This window comes from Pleurodeles waltl, chromosome 6 (assembly GCF_031143425.1).
Source record: "Pleurodeles waltl isolate 20211129_DDA chromosome 6, aPleWal1.hap1.20221129, whole genome shotgun sequence".
In the NCBI taxonomy this organism is placed as follows: domain Eukaryota; kingdom Metazoa; phylum Chordata; class Amphibia; order Caudata; family Salamandridae; genus Pleurodeles; species Pleurodeles waltl.
The window spans coordinates 818,420,267-818,434,885 of record NC_090445.1 but is presented as its reverse complement, the minus strand read 5'-3'; the positions used below and the strand labels follow the sequence as shown (position 1 = coordinate 818,434,885).

General features: G+C 41.9%; 1 protein-coding gene across 1 annotated transcript in view; it reads right to left on the bottom strand.

Moving 5' to 3' along the window:
• The window catches only part of CFAP43 (cilia and flagella associated protein 43), a 505,375-nt gene that overhangs the window by 321,057 nt on the left and 169,699 nt on the right, over positions 1-14,619 (bottom strand). The window contains exons 11-12 of the mRNA XM_069239443.1: positions 12,907-13,055; positions 10,506-10,609 (exon numbers count right to left, since the gene is read on the bottom strand). Coding sequence (XP_069095544.1) covers positions 10,506-10,609; positions 12,907-13,055 — 253 coding nt within the window. The remainder of the gene's footprint in view (positions 1-10,505; positions 10,610-12,906; positions 13,056-14,619) is intronic.

Here is a 14,619-nt window from a genome sequence, read left to right as displayed (position 1 = left end):
GGTGGAGGCACCCTGTTGACACTTATCGGTGAATTGGAGAATCTGCGTCAGTCAAGTTGCAGTGGGCCAAGCAGACATGAGAGGCGCGCAATAAACAGAGGAATATTCCCCTAGTATTCCAACTCCGGCTTGTGGGCCCAATTGGGCTGCATTGGTAAGTGGCACACACAAAACCTGAGTAAATCTTTGAGAACAACGAAAGGTGTAGGACAGGAGCTGGGGAGTTAAAGGTTAATTGAGGAATAGGTAGAAATAATTCAGTCAGATTACCTGTGAAAGGTAAAAGGCATGACCAGATTTTCATTCCTTTCCCCATCACTGTGGAACCAATGCTGAAGGGTATTCTGGGGAAGGAAAAATGTGAGTGTTTCCCTCATAGGAGGGGTAGTCCCCTCTAGGTGTAGGAGTGAAACCGCTAATGGGGGAGGCTCTTCAGATGGGAAAGTAGATTAGGGGTGACAGGCAGATGTGATGGAGAATCTTACCCTCACCCAGGTAATGTCTTAAACAAAGAATGTAGATAAGCTGTGCCAGGTTTCACCTTAAGGGGATGTGGATGCGGAAGTGCCTTAGGGATTGTTTTCCCTCCAGCCCTCCAGGTAAGAGTCCAAGGATGCTTTAGGGGTGGTTCCCTTCCAGGTGTATGAGTGGCAGGTTCCCTGATCTGACTTAATTGGCAAGCCTAACAGGCAGATTAGAAGAGCCACAGGAACCCACTCCAAAGGAACACCAGTGCAAGTGATATTGATAAAGGTTAGTATGCATACTTGTTTATGGGTGAAAGAATGGCATGATCTTACTAAAAGGGAATCTAAATTGCAGTTTACTGAAATTGACTTGTTTGGGGTGAAATACTTTTGCACAATTTGCAGAAGTGCGTGAATGAGCGAAAGAAACCACCTCAACCTGCATGGAAGGAAGCACTGAATAAACGGGACAAACATGCAACAGGTAAAGTAAATTAGGGTACGGTAAGGGGACATGTGTCAAAGATGCAGGCTGGTATGAGAATATGATTTTGCAGAAGTGAAAGGAGTGCTGGAGAGAGGAAGGCATGGAAGGAACTGGATTATATTCTTCCTTGGTGACACCTTCGTCTCCTGCGGGGCCAGAGGAAAGATTAAGATTGTTTTGTTGAAAATCTGTAGATTGCTTGTCCTTATCCTCTTCCCTATGTGCCAAAAAGCCAATGGAAAACATGTAGGAAAAGAAAATGAAGCCTTTAGAGTGCTATGCTAAATGGCAGAGGAGGGAGGCATCATGGGAAGGTTTAAGTGGAGATGCGTTTGTTAAATTATTAATACAGGTCAGTACTCAGACAAGGCCGGTCTACCACAGTCTTATTTCTGAGGTCAAGAAAAATGGTGTTGCGTTTACTGAAAAAAGAATATGCTCATCATATCCGTTAACGTTTAACAAAGAAGAGGTTAGGAAGGCAAAATAAGTGGTGTTGCAGCATTGGTTTGAGGATCTGTTGGAGAAGATGAGAAAGTGGGAGGATGTAGAAAGGGTGAAGAAGGGCCGGAGTAGAGGAGACTCAGGTGGATCAGGTGACCGGGTCTGATGATGAAAGTGATATTCCAGAAATACAATTGTTCGAGTAGGTCAAGCCGAAGTTTCCACTGAGAAAAGCACAATTGACAGATGGGCAATGAGTACATACATATCCACATGCCCTGGTATGAACTGTGGTCATTCATTAAAGATTTTTTGAGTTTTTGGGAAACTACTGAAAAGTGGAACATAGAGGTAAAATTACCAAAAATTACTTTGGTTGGATTTGGATGCAGTGTGTTCTATGGCAGTACCCCAAAGTTCTGTGGAACCCTTGTAAGGTATCTGTGAGGTGGCCAGAAGCATAGCAGCAATGCGTTCAATAGAAATGGAAAATTATAAAGAGATGATGCAATATTTGAAGGAAAAAGTGCCTGAGCAACATGTAAACTGATCCAAGATTATCCAATGCAAAAGAAATATGAGTGCATGCGTGCTTTTATGACAGGCTTTTGCATGTTTTCTAAGCTTCGCAATAGAACAGAGAATGCTCACTCAACATGGAATGCTGGCCCTGGTGCCAGGTTCTGTGAAGGACTCTGACATGATATTAATGCCCAAGTTCAACAATTTGAGATGTGTAGGTAAGCCAAAGCAATTGAGAAAATGTTGGCATGTGTGCAGTATTGTAGTGAATATCTTGACTGTAAACAAAATAATGATAATGATAAGTTGATGGTGGTGCAAACAGAATTCTTCCAACAGATGCCACCTGCCTTGCAGGCAATGGGGATAGAAATGCAGCTAGAACAATCCGGGGGTGGAGAAAGAGGCCACGGTGCCATTGAAGCAGCAGAGGCTGAGGAAAGGGGGAAGGTACTCAGCTATTTTTCAAGTGTGGTAAGTGGGGACATAGGAGAAGCCACTGCTCTAGAATAGAAAATGGAAATGTCTAAGTGGGAGTCCTGCTAGGTCAGTCTATCTAGTCTAGTGCCCTAAACCTGCTGACTACCTCTGTTTCCCGGCTGGAAAGCCAACTCAACTCTATCCACCAGCCTCTTCCCCTGCCCTTATGTCAGCAAGCAAACTAGCTTATGTCATTATTGAACAATACATTCCCTCATTTTGCTGTCACAAGTAGTGACCTGACGGGCTCCAGTTATGTCCCATAGGACTGGTTAAGAGAGGATGGCAGCTGGCTGGTTCTAATGCTCCTAGTTGATCAGGGACGTTTCTATGTGAAGGGGAGAGTGAATGGACATCTTTTATATTTCCTGTAAATACAGGGTTCATAGTTGAGCAACTTGATTTTTGATCATCTGTACTATTCCTGTGAATTTGTCAGGGAAGGGTTCTGCTGTGCAAAATGAACTATGTCAGTATTGTATTCCGGAGGATGTGTTTGTGCAGACAAGGGACCCAAATGCACATTTTAGGGAGATGATGCAAACTTGCCTTCACTGGAGGAGAGTAAGATACCCAAAGACTGGTATAACACAGTACAGTTTGGGCTCCGGGCAGTGAAAGGTGGAGAGACAAAAACGCACAGTGGCCAATCAGTGCTTGTAAGGTTGCTAGAAGGCACAAGGTTCACAAGTTCATGAGTATAAATTATCACAAAGAACTGGGTGGTGCACGACTTACTATAACAGTGCAATATTACGAGGATAGAGTCAAGTGTATGTACAACTCTTTTTCTCCCTGTGTGAAAGGTTAATTATATTTCTAGGAAGATGTTGTATGATTTAGGAGCTATTATTCACATAGTGGTTCCTAGTTTCTCCAGTGGTCCTGAGTACTCCTAAGATTATGTTTCAGATCCCAGCCTCTGCATATTGATTTACTATTATTGATTTGTGTTATGCCTACTTTTTTTTATACCATTGCATCAAGGCAACCAATATTTGTATTCCGATTTTTAAAAAAAGGTGTTTTTTCTGGAAATTAGGAGTCACCATTCATTTTCTTTCAAACCCTTCATAAGGAATTGAAGCATATTCATCCCACACATGGAGTGGTACTATTCCAGTACATTGATGCTTTATTGGTTGCCTCGCCTCCTAGGGAGCCAAGTTAGTGATGCACTATCACTTAGAGGAAACATTTGGCTCAAGGGCGACATAATGTCTTCCTTGCAAAACTTCAGAACTGTCAATGAGAGGTTATCTATCTGGGACAAGAATTAGAGGGAGGTAAAAGGAAAGTGCCGCAGGGAAGGGTGGCAGAGGTCTGACAGCTCTCTTCACCCTGTACACAGAGAAGTGAGAGGCTGCCCTTGCAAGGTAGGGTATTGCAGTAGTAGATTCTGGATTTCACCCGTAAAGCTATATCTCTTCAATGTTTAATTAGGAAAGATGCCCCAAATCCAGTGCCCTGGTTAGAAGAATGTCAAAAATGTGTCTTGAAATTAAAATGTGCCCTGCGCTCCTCTCCAGCTGTAGGGATTAAGATAAGCAATTTCCCTTGTACTGCACAGATAGAAAAGTGTGCTCATTGTCTGTACCAACAGAGCGTTAAGGAGATTGACAAACCCCAGTTGTGTATTTTTCTGCTACACTGGACCCCAGAGCTGTAGGTCTCTGGGGGTATCTAAGAGCGACTACAGCTTTAGGGGTGTCAGTAGAACAGTCAGATAATATTATGTTAGGGCATCCTGTGACATAGTGTGCATCTCATCTAGTTGAAATGTTGCTTCAATGATGTAAAGCCCAGCTTTTGGCTGATGCCCAACTTGCTATGAGAAAACATTGCTAGTTGCCTCCCTAAAGGGGTTGGCAATATGTTCTGTGATTTGCAGGTTCGCCAAGTGGCTTGAGGCCAATCAGATGTGCAAATGACTTGCAATGACTGTGGCCAAACTGTTGTTGAAGAAACAGATTCCACAGTATCAAGTACCAATACACAAAGTGACCAGAGTGGACATTTCAAGAATAAAATAACTAAACAAATCTGTGACGCTGTAGTCATTACTCAATGATAATACTGTGCATATCACACCCAGTCCTTGGGGCTGATGGAGAGAAAAAATACTGTGATAAAGAACAAACCTGCAAAACGGTTTGCGTCCACTACCTTGAAGCGATCCAACACAGTGCCTCTGGTGCTCATGAGTATCAGATGAACATCAAACCGAAAACTGTCCCCCATGAAATCCTAATGGGTGGGCTGAGGAGTGTATCTGGGGTACCAAATGCTGCCTAGCTGTTGACAACTGATGACTTGATCATGGACTACTGCAAGAGACTATCTGATGTAGTAGGCTCTGTGTTTCACCAGGTTCAATAGGCTGCATATCATAGAACCTGAAGCTGGTTTCCAGTAAAGAGTCACACTTGCCAAAATGGTCTACAGTCAAGCTAGAAGGGACCATATCACCTAATAGTTCCAAACTCTGTTGTGAAATGTGAAGGGCAGCCAACATGGGTGCATGTGTCGCACACAAAGAAGGCGAGAACACCAGAGGAGGGTAGTAAACACCCCAAGACTCCCAAAAACGAACTGTTTCAGTCAAGAACGATTGACAGAATCCAAACGTGCAGTAAGAGGTTGAGTCCACCAGAAGCCAGAAAAAGAAAGTGCTGAAATATTACAAAAAAAAGATAATGAGGGGTAAGAGATAGTCTTGGTCATCATGACAGCTGCATTTGCTACATGCATGAAAGGACTGATATTTAGAGTCATTAATGCAAATGATTCACCCAGTAAGATATGGTAGGTCCTCTCAGCTCAACGGTACTTCACAAAGGGGGAAGAAATTATGAAAATGGCATGCGCCCTCATCATCAAAATGAATACAGAGAAAACATATCTGTCCAGCTGGTTCAACCATACTTGTCAACTTTGAATGTATTGAACTGTTGGATGTGTGCTCATCTGCCTGGCTCTCTAACCGAGGAAACTACTTAAGCACAGGGACCTCTTTCATTTGTTTTACTCATGTGTAATTTACCTTTCTTTGCTCACTCACAGGTACACAGATCCTGTTACCAGAGATGAAGAGTTTAATGGGTTAAATAAGAAACCAAAAGAAATCAGGTTTCAAATGCCTGAAGTTGCACAATGCATTTTGCCTGAACAAGAAAGTGAGTTCTTATCAGGTTATGAGAATTATACTAGACACTACCCACACTTACGGAAGGGATGCTAAGATTTCAAAATGAATTAGGGTTGAGGGCGAACGCTTTGCTAGTCATATACCGAGTTGTGAATTTGTGGTGTGAAAGGGTAGGGACGCATTGCATAGCCCACATGAGAACTACAAGAGCAGCAGAGAGTAATTTCTCATATTTTTTCATATGTGTGAAAATTACATGCATTATATCATGGGATGCAGATACAAGGATACGCATCATGTCTGTTGGAAGTGATGGATTGATTCCTGTTATTTAGACTAGTGGTCCCACATATATATCATACTAAACAACTGAACAGTATATATGTTTATCATCAGAAAAGGGATGTGAAGGAGAACGTGTTCAATATTTTTTCAGCTATGATCCCTCAAATAGGTATGGCTTTAATGCAATGAAATTGAGAAAGCAAGACCAGCTAATCGATGGATTGGTCAATCTGCCCTATCTAACAATGCTGAAGAAATGTATCACAATGTGTAGCATGATGTTGCAAAATCAGATGAATCTGAATCTGATCCAGGGTTAATAAAGATGAGGTATGGAAAGTAATCAAAATACAGTGTCATACCTTTATCCTTAATAATAGCCAGATGTGCAAGGACTTATATTTGGCATTTTAAAGGATTCACAAGAAGAGCGTAAAACGGGCAGACCAGGATTTGGGCAGAAATAGGGGGAAAATTAGGTAGTTGGCAAAGTGGATTCTGGTTCACCTGGGGGTGGTATTTTTGTTCTTCCCCATGCTATTTAAACTAACATGTGCAAGGCCTAGTTTATGCCCCCAGCTCGTCCACTTCAGGTTTTTGCCTCTTATATAATTTTCTTATCAATCAGACTACTTCTTCCTTGTTTCATCCTGCTCCCAATCATTTGTGTTCCAAGTCATGTGATGTTTTGAAGTTATTTCATTTCCCTTTCCTATATCAAGGCTACCGCATGGTTGGAGGGTGCATCTCGACAAAGCTGTGTTCCTTCGCTTGTTTCCTGGCTCCTTCCACTTGCTAATCATGATTCCACTCCTGAAGAATGCTCTTTCTGAATTCTAAATCCCTGGTTTTCTTCAGGCTTTTGAAGGCTTCATCCAGCTAGGACTTTTTCGGTCTCAGTAGGTGGCAGCTTCTCTAGGGCACTTACCTACCACATATTTAAGTGTGTGGTGACATTGTGGCTTTTGTACCCAGTTGCCCACACATCGGACAGCAGGCTACCCAGATCTGGATTACAGATAGACCAAAACAACAGCAAATAACCCAGAATCATCTCAATCTCTACGGCTCATGATTTCCTTTGCTTGGAACTCACCCTTTTTTTTCTTAACTGGGGAAAGCTTCTTTCTCTTCTGTCAGATTTATAGACGAGGAGGTGAAGAAGGTCACTCAAAAACCAAAGTAACTAGTGCAAACATGCCTGCATAAGCGTGCTTTGCCACCTGGATGAAGAAACTATTTCATGCAAATTAACCAACAATAGCTTGCAAAGAGAGAAGTGTTCCTGGAACCCTGAAATATGCAACAGTCACAATTCTCCAGAACAAAACTAAAGCCAGACTCACAAGTTATGACAGTTTATCACCCCATCTCCAAACTTTGTTTATTTCAATAATATGAAATCAGCGGTGAGAAGACAGATGCAAGACCATATGTGCAAAACATTTTCCAATACCAATAGTCTTGCTTCAGACCCTTAAGAAAAATGGAAAAAAGCTGGGGAGTACATGAAAGAATGTCTTAATGAAGCTCAAACAAGCTATTAACATATTACACAACACCTGCACAGATTATGTCGCTTGCATCACTTGACTGACTATGTAGACATAATGAATAGGGGTCTCCATATTTTGCTACGTTCCTCACATTGTCTTTTACACTTTGGAAATTTGGTACTTGAACTCTAGATTGGCTGAGGCCTGATGACTGTGCCCCAGACAGATACACATACTCTGCTTCAAAAATAAAAAAAATTTAAAGATATCTTTGGGAAATCAACTGTACTAGTCAAAAATATATTTTCCCACTAGCATCTAAAAATCTAACATGCTTAAAGAGTTGCATTTGAACAGCAGGCTGCAGAACGCCATTTTTAAAATATATGCCATAGACAAAAGCCTTACATGTTTAACTTCTCTCGGGAAAACACACAAGCTTCAAATTAGCAGTAAGTAGAAATGATTTTGACTATTTACACACCTGCCCCATATACCTTAATCTTGTTCGTATTGCCTGCCAGAAACATTAGCAAGAGGTTCTTCAGTTCCCGTGTCTTAACCGCAGTGATCCACGACTCAGTGCCCCTTCTTAGTGATTTCTCATTATGTTTCCAGGCACAAGGGAAAGCACAATAGTAAATGTATTAGTGCAGAGAGTCATTTCTTACACAATGGGGGGGGGGGGGGGGGAGGGGGCGGTGTATAAAGCATCCATGGGTTGAGACTTTTTTCATCCTTGGCAGGAACTGAGCGCGCCTTCAGGGAGTTTGGTGGAAGGTATAGATGGACACCAAGGAATTAGACTTCTGCTATGTTTTTCTATAATGAAGGAGAATTTGTGATAACTTTTGTAATAAAATATACTTCTGAAACAGACAGCGTCACTTTGACGAACATATCGGCTGAAGAGAACATAAGCGTAGCTTGATATGCTCATGGTTGTTTGTCAGTGAGAGATTGCTTTGCCCTTTTAAAAACTCTGGTATAACTGTGAGATGTTTAATGTCACCTGACTCAAGTCATGTCACCAGGTTTTAGTTGTTGTTCAATAGAAATATTGTAGGGAAGGGATAGAGGTGTTCCCTGTTGCCTCACCCCGCTCACTTCTCTTGAACTGTGCAGATTGTTTCTTTTTTCCATATTTACACTTTTAACTTGGGTGCCCCCATTACCATCTTCTATGCTCTATTTGCCACCTTTACCCTTTCCATCCTACCTGTTTACTGTTTCGACACTGGTCCTCTGCCTCTGTTGCTCCTTCCTACTCAGGTATGGGAGAAACACAACAGGCTTTACAGTCTTTATTTACGTTAGTTTCTTTCTGAAATTCCTCTTCCTGTTTTCCTATTATTACAATATACTTCTTTAGCAATTGCTACTAGTATTTGTTGGTTGTTTTACATGTTTTCCAGGATGGATCCTGATGTGGTTCAACGACTTGTCAAAAGACATCAGATTTTTGTCACCTCGGCACTGCAGTAACTTGGGGCCGGGTTTAGAGTTTGCCAGATGGGTTAATCTGTCACAAACATGACGGATATTCTGTCAGCCATATTACTATTTCCATTGGATACAAGGGAATCGTAATGCAGTGGACGGAATAACCGTCACGTTTGTGGCAAAGTAACCCCATCCGCCAAACTCTGAATCAGGCCCTCGGTCTTTTGAACTAGTTGGAAAGTCCTATGTTTGGTTTTCGATAGACAAAATCTATAAAACAATAAATGAAGTAAGAGAACTTGAATCACTTTGAAGATAATGTACTTTCAGTTTTCCGGTTCCTCTCGCTTCCTAATGGGGAGTACAGATGTCACTGTACACAGACTCGGGTAAAACTTTAAAGCATAACAAATAATTGAGAACGCATATTGTGAAAGACTTGGTGGACAAAAACAAATAGAAGCATGGCAGTAGTGTCCAGGGTTTACGGGTACAAATGTGCAAAAAGTGGCCCACTTGGCCGAGCTACAGACTTCCAATATGGGCTGATGTCTCTGAAAACCCCAGCAGCTGTTTACGATCTGATGAAATGAGTGTAAAGTCTAACTGGAAAGAAAGGAGGGACTTAGTCCCCTTAATGGCAAAGAAGATAATCCATCCTGCAATGGTGCACATGGATGAACTCAGGTTATCTCTCAGCAACCCCAACGCTTGTTGCCTGTCTGCGCCCTTCAGGTAGGATGCAGACCCTTTCAGATAAATGATACAACAATCCACTTTTACCCTGCACCTTTAATGCTTTCAGAGAAAGGCACTGCAAGTGATAGTCTAATCTTCCTGTAGGTTTTAACTTTGTATTCACATTACATGCTGGATGTATGTACTGTTTTGAAGACGTCAGATGATAAGCAGACATCATAAAAATGCACCTCTAATTATAGATGCAGTGAAACATATAGCTTGTGGGTAGGAAACCCTTGCTGCATTTATTAGATGCACCAATGTTTACTTACTGTTTTTTCTCATCTGATGACTCGCATAGTATTACTAAATTTATGTATATATTTTTTAAATTCGAAATGCAGGCAATGCAAACACGATGATATCAAATATGTTTAGGATATTGACATATTGACTTCAAGAACTTTCCAGACTACCCCAGGCCACACACACGTCAGCACTCTTGTGTCAAGTGTCAACCTCCACATTCTTCAAGCTAAAAATCATGTTATTTTAGCTTTCTCCTTCCTAAAACGTCCTCCACTCCAGTGGAAGCTAACAGGGAACTTACATGTCTGATGATTCCTCTAAGTATCCCTTTTTGGTGGTTCTAAGAGGCTGGCAAGTATAAGGGCGTGGGTCACATTGCTGTGGGCCTCTACCAATCCATTACTGAAAGAACCAGAATGCAGTTAAAAGAGCAGTGCTGGGTGAGTTACTCACACATTGCCACTAAACTCTACGCTTTTACGTGAGCAGCAGTTACATTACACTAGTACTTATTTTTTTGCAAACCTGGTTTTCAAAGTTCGCAGCTTTGGCTGTTACGCCACATTCTCCGTCTTCAATTTTGTGTTTAATACTTCCTTATTAGATGATGTTTTTGAAGGGTAAGTAAAAACATTTTGATTGGGACCTGCACATTGCCATTTCCCCTGCCTGTCATATTATTGTAAAGGAGTGACTAGTTGCTGATATGACCCTACAGATTTCCCCAATAGTTTGCGTATTACCTGTGTATCCAATGACCTGGAATGAATATGAAGGCTTTGCGTCTAAAACGAAAACGCAACCATCCACTGCTCCGGAAAGTAGGATTTCACCAGTGTGGTCATAGCTAGGAATAAGGCAACACAAACAGTTTGTAGAGTGCAGACAATGATTCATAAAGCAAAGATTATAATTCAGCAATAATCCCTGTGCATTAGACCCCTTACTGGTTGGTCCTGGAACTGATTCGACAAGGAGCGTTTCCGAAGAAATACTTTAAAAGAATGCATGGTTTTGCATGCTGATTTGCAAGGTAAGCTAATAATAACTAGCTGAATATAAGGGGAAGGGGCCAGAACTGGAAGAGAAAGAAAACAGAAGCAGGGATGGGCCATGCGGTGATGGACAGGCCAATCAGAGGAAGCACAGGCTGATAAAAGGGCAGGAGGTAAGAAAGCAGAAGTGAATTGAATCCTTTCACTCTCTCATTACTATGCACACACTTTTTTTTAATGTCCTAACAAAGTGTTTTTTTTTTAATGCAAGGCATAGCTATACATTCCTCGTGCACGACCGGACTAACTTACCTGATGAGAACCCCAGGCCTGGGTGGGTGATCTCAGGGTAAGCCTAATCAATAAACACAGCAAAGATAACACCTGTCCTGGAAGCAAAAGAATGATATCAAAAAGGTTTAGCAGATATTGAATTCCCCAATCCATTTTGATCAATGAGGCACTGGCCTGCTCAGTTTATGTGCTGTGGACTGAAATATCCAATACCATATGACCATAATTCAGATGCCATACTAATGTCTTATGTCTTATGTCTTTTTAGATATTACTGTGACCCACGCAATGGCAAGCAGCATTACCGTACTATTATGTAGGACAGCTAATTAAAAATAAATTCACATTCCTTGCCATACACAAACTCCCTCAAATTTCTAGCTGCCTTTTCAGACTATTATTTGAGCGTCTCTAGTGAGGGGCCTTGGATCTGCCCACATGTTGGGAGCCAGGAGTACGTTTTGATTGGACAGAGGCTGTGTGCCTGCACAAAACAGTGCTTACCCTCCACACAGCTCTGATCATTTTATTTATTTATCCAGCTGCCTAAGCTTGACCTTTCAGGGCCAACTTATGACACTGTTATGCTATTAAAGTGTTTACCATAACTAGATAATTTTTTGTTGTTTTTCCCCATCAGCAGCACAAATAAGAAGAGGGCAGTCATTAACCTATCTGGATTTTTAGGTCTGGCTTGACAGTGCAACTGTCACATTAACTTTAACCTACACCAGTATTAATCTATAGTTCTTTTCTTCCTTTCAAATACATATCTATTCCCATGCTATTTACTTGAAATGCTTCACATTACCATATACTTGCCGGAGGACATTGCCCCCTTCTTTTTAACCTTTGTGAAGACCAACAATTGAGGCCACAATTGGCCCATGGGTCCGGTGAACAATCTATACTGTGTAAAGTTTTTACATAGCCATGATAACTATTTAAACCCTTAAACTTGTTGTCTTCATTTAAACTTAACTGCAAAGACGAATTTCTAAATACATTTCCCTAAATTCACAATGCAGGTAGCTTCTCCAGTGCTACAGACCTTTCTGTGGATTCCGATTATGGAGTCTAGCCTAAAGTTTTCTCGACTGCCTGGCAATTAAGGAGTAGACATATAAAGGACAGCTCTCCAGAGTAACTGGACAGCTCTAAGGATACCACAGAACTGAATGGAGGCTGGTCTCATGGCAATTTCCTTTTCTGATAACTGAGGCTACTGTGACCTAATCAACAAAATAGAAAGTTCATTCACAGGATTGGGAATGTCTATAATTATCATGTTGCATTAACACATCTGACACAACTACGGGTATAGAAGTGGAAGGTTAGGATGTGGAAACGCCTGGCAGTTGCTATGTGGCCGGTGCCCACAGAAGAACTGCAGTCACCACATGCCAACTCTGTCAGCAGCCAAAAGGGTTGAACTGAGCTATGAAACTCAAAGGCCGATCCCACAATTTGAAGCAGTCTTTGAGAATCTGTACTACCAGGACATTCACAGAAATCACCTCACAGAAATCACCGTAATCTAGGAACGCAGAGTATGGCACTGCAGGTCCAAGTACAATGTATATTTTGACCCAGTTGTTAAGAGCATTTTTTTCAACAAGAACACTCATTCGGCTCCAGGTAGGGAACGAGGCCTGAGGTGTACATGAAGTTTATTGTAACATATTGAACTAATTACACCTGTCTACAGGAGAACGCAATTTTAATATTTATAATGGCCAAAAAGTGAATGATCTCTAAGAGACCGGCACTTTAATTTACTGCCAAGAGTTTACAAACAAAACCCATGCAGTGGAATACACTGGTAGCCTGGCCTCCGACGCAGAGGATTACTCACTGCAAGTGTTGCACAGGAGAATTGGACAAGAGGACTCTGTGGATCAGGCGTGGAGCTTCCACTCTGGTAATATCGATGAAGTAGACATGGCCGGTCACACTGCCCACCGCAGCACAGTGTGACGAGGGGCAGCAAGCCATAGCAGTCACCTAGACAGAGAAGGCACAGGAAACCATAAACGTACATTTCCTCCAAAAATATCAATTTGTAGACACTGGATAATTTTCAAGGAAATTGCATTCTCAATGTGGTTTTCATGCTTAAATAACTACGACATAAACAAGCGGCTCCATCACAACAGTCAAGTGGGAAATGCCCTTGAGGAGCATTAGAGAAACCGAAGAGATCTCTTCTGTAGCATATTATATTATGAAAGCCGCTGAAAATGTAGACTTCCCATTCCCCAAAGTTAATTTATCACTTCTTGTTGGTTCAGGTTACATTTGATTTCCATAACATCTACTGCCTCTCGTTAAATGCTTCAGGGATCTTGATCTCGTAAGAAATTATGAATGAGATTGGAAGGGTAAAGGAGCAACAGATTAGAATTTATTTGCAAGAGCAATGGTAATGCCAATAATTGACTCTTGTACAGTGGGAACTTTTTCTAAAGGAAAGACAAGGAGACAATGTGGGAATCAGCAAAGAGCACTTTCCCCACTCAGACAGAACAGACACCTCATGGGCATCGGCACTGCAAGCTTCCCCCCACTCCCACACAAAGAACATTTACTACAAGGGTATCTGAACTGGAACCCCGACCCCACACCTTCCACACACACTTCCCAGACACAAAGAACAGGTACCACGCAGGCATCAGTAGTTGAAGCTTTCCCTGCACAAAGAGCAGGTATAATATGAGCATCTGCAATGTAAGCATTCTTAGGACACATGGAACACGTACGAAATGTGCAGCTGATATGGGTATTCAGCAGAGCCATTTTCCCTCACACACAAAGAAAAGACACGACATAGGTATCAGCTGTGAAATCGTTCTCCACACACAAAGTCTGGCTAAGATATGGCACCGGTACACCCACAACGTCTACTAGAACGGCATCAACAGTGTCAGCTTTCCTTGCACTGCACAAACATAGATGTCCTAGGGCATAAGCAATGCAAGCTCCCCTCGCACACACAGAACAAGCAGCACACGGATATCAAAAGTGTAAGCTCCTCTCGCACACACAGAACTGGTTCAGCAGTGCCAGCTTCACTCACAACATAGTTACAGCCTGATTTGGAATTGCACAAGGATCCTGCCCACAAAGATTCAGTGTACCACAGGTGGCAGCGGTGCCTGCTTCCTCACACACAGATCTAGTACAGGCAGCATTCAGAACCCACACCTCTGCCTGACAGCACCTCACCCACCAGCAGTTAACCTTTCCCTTATAATGCACACAGAGTTATGTACTTTACTTCTGATTCAAAAAACACATAAAATAGCCGCCAAAGGCAAGACTGCAAAGAGAAACATTCACAGACCCCCAAACACAAATTGCTTTTTTGAACTTTAAAACGTTTCAAATAAAAGGTATTTTCCAGTACCATAGTAAACCCTCTGCCTTGAGACACGTTCTTGCCAGTTGTGAGATCATTTGAGACATTTAGACGTATGATGTGTGTATCCAGTTTTTAAGATATGTTGTTATACAAGAACTGCACATAAGAAACTCTGAAACCACCAGTTGGGCGTATGGCTCTGCTCAC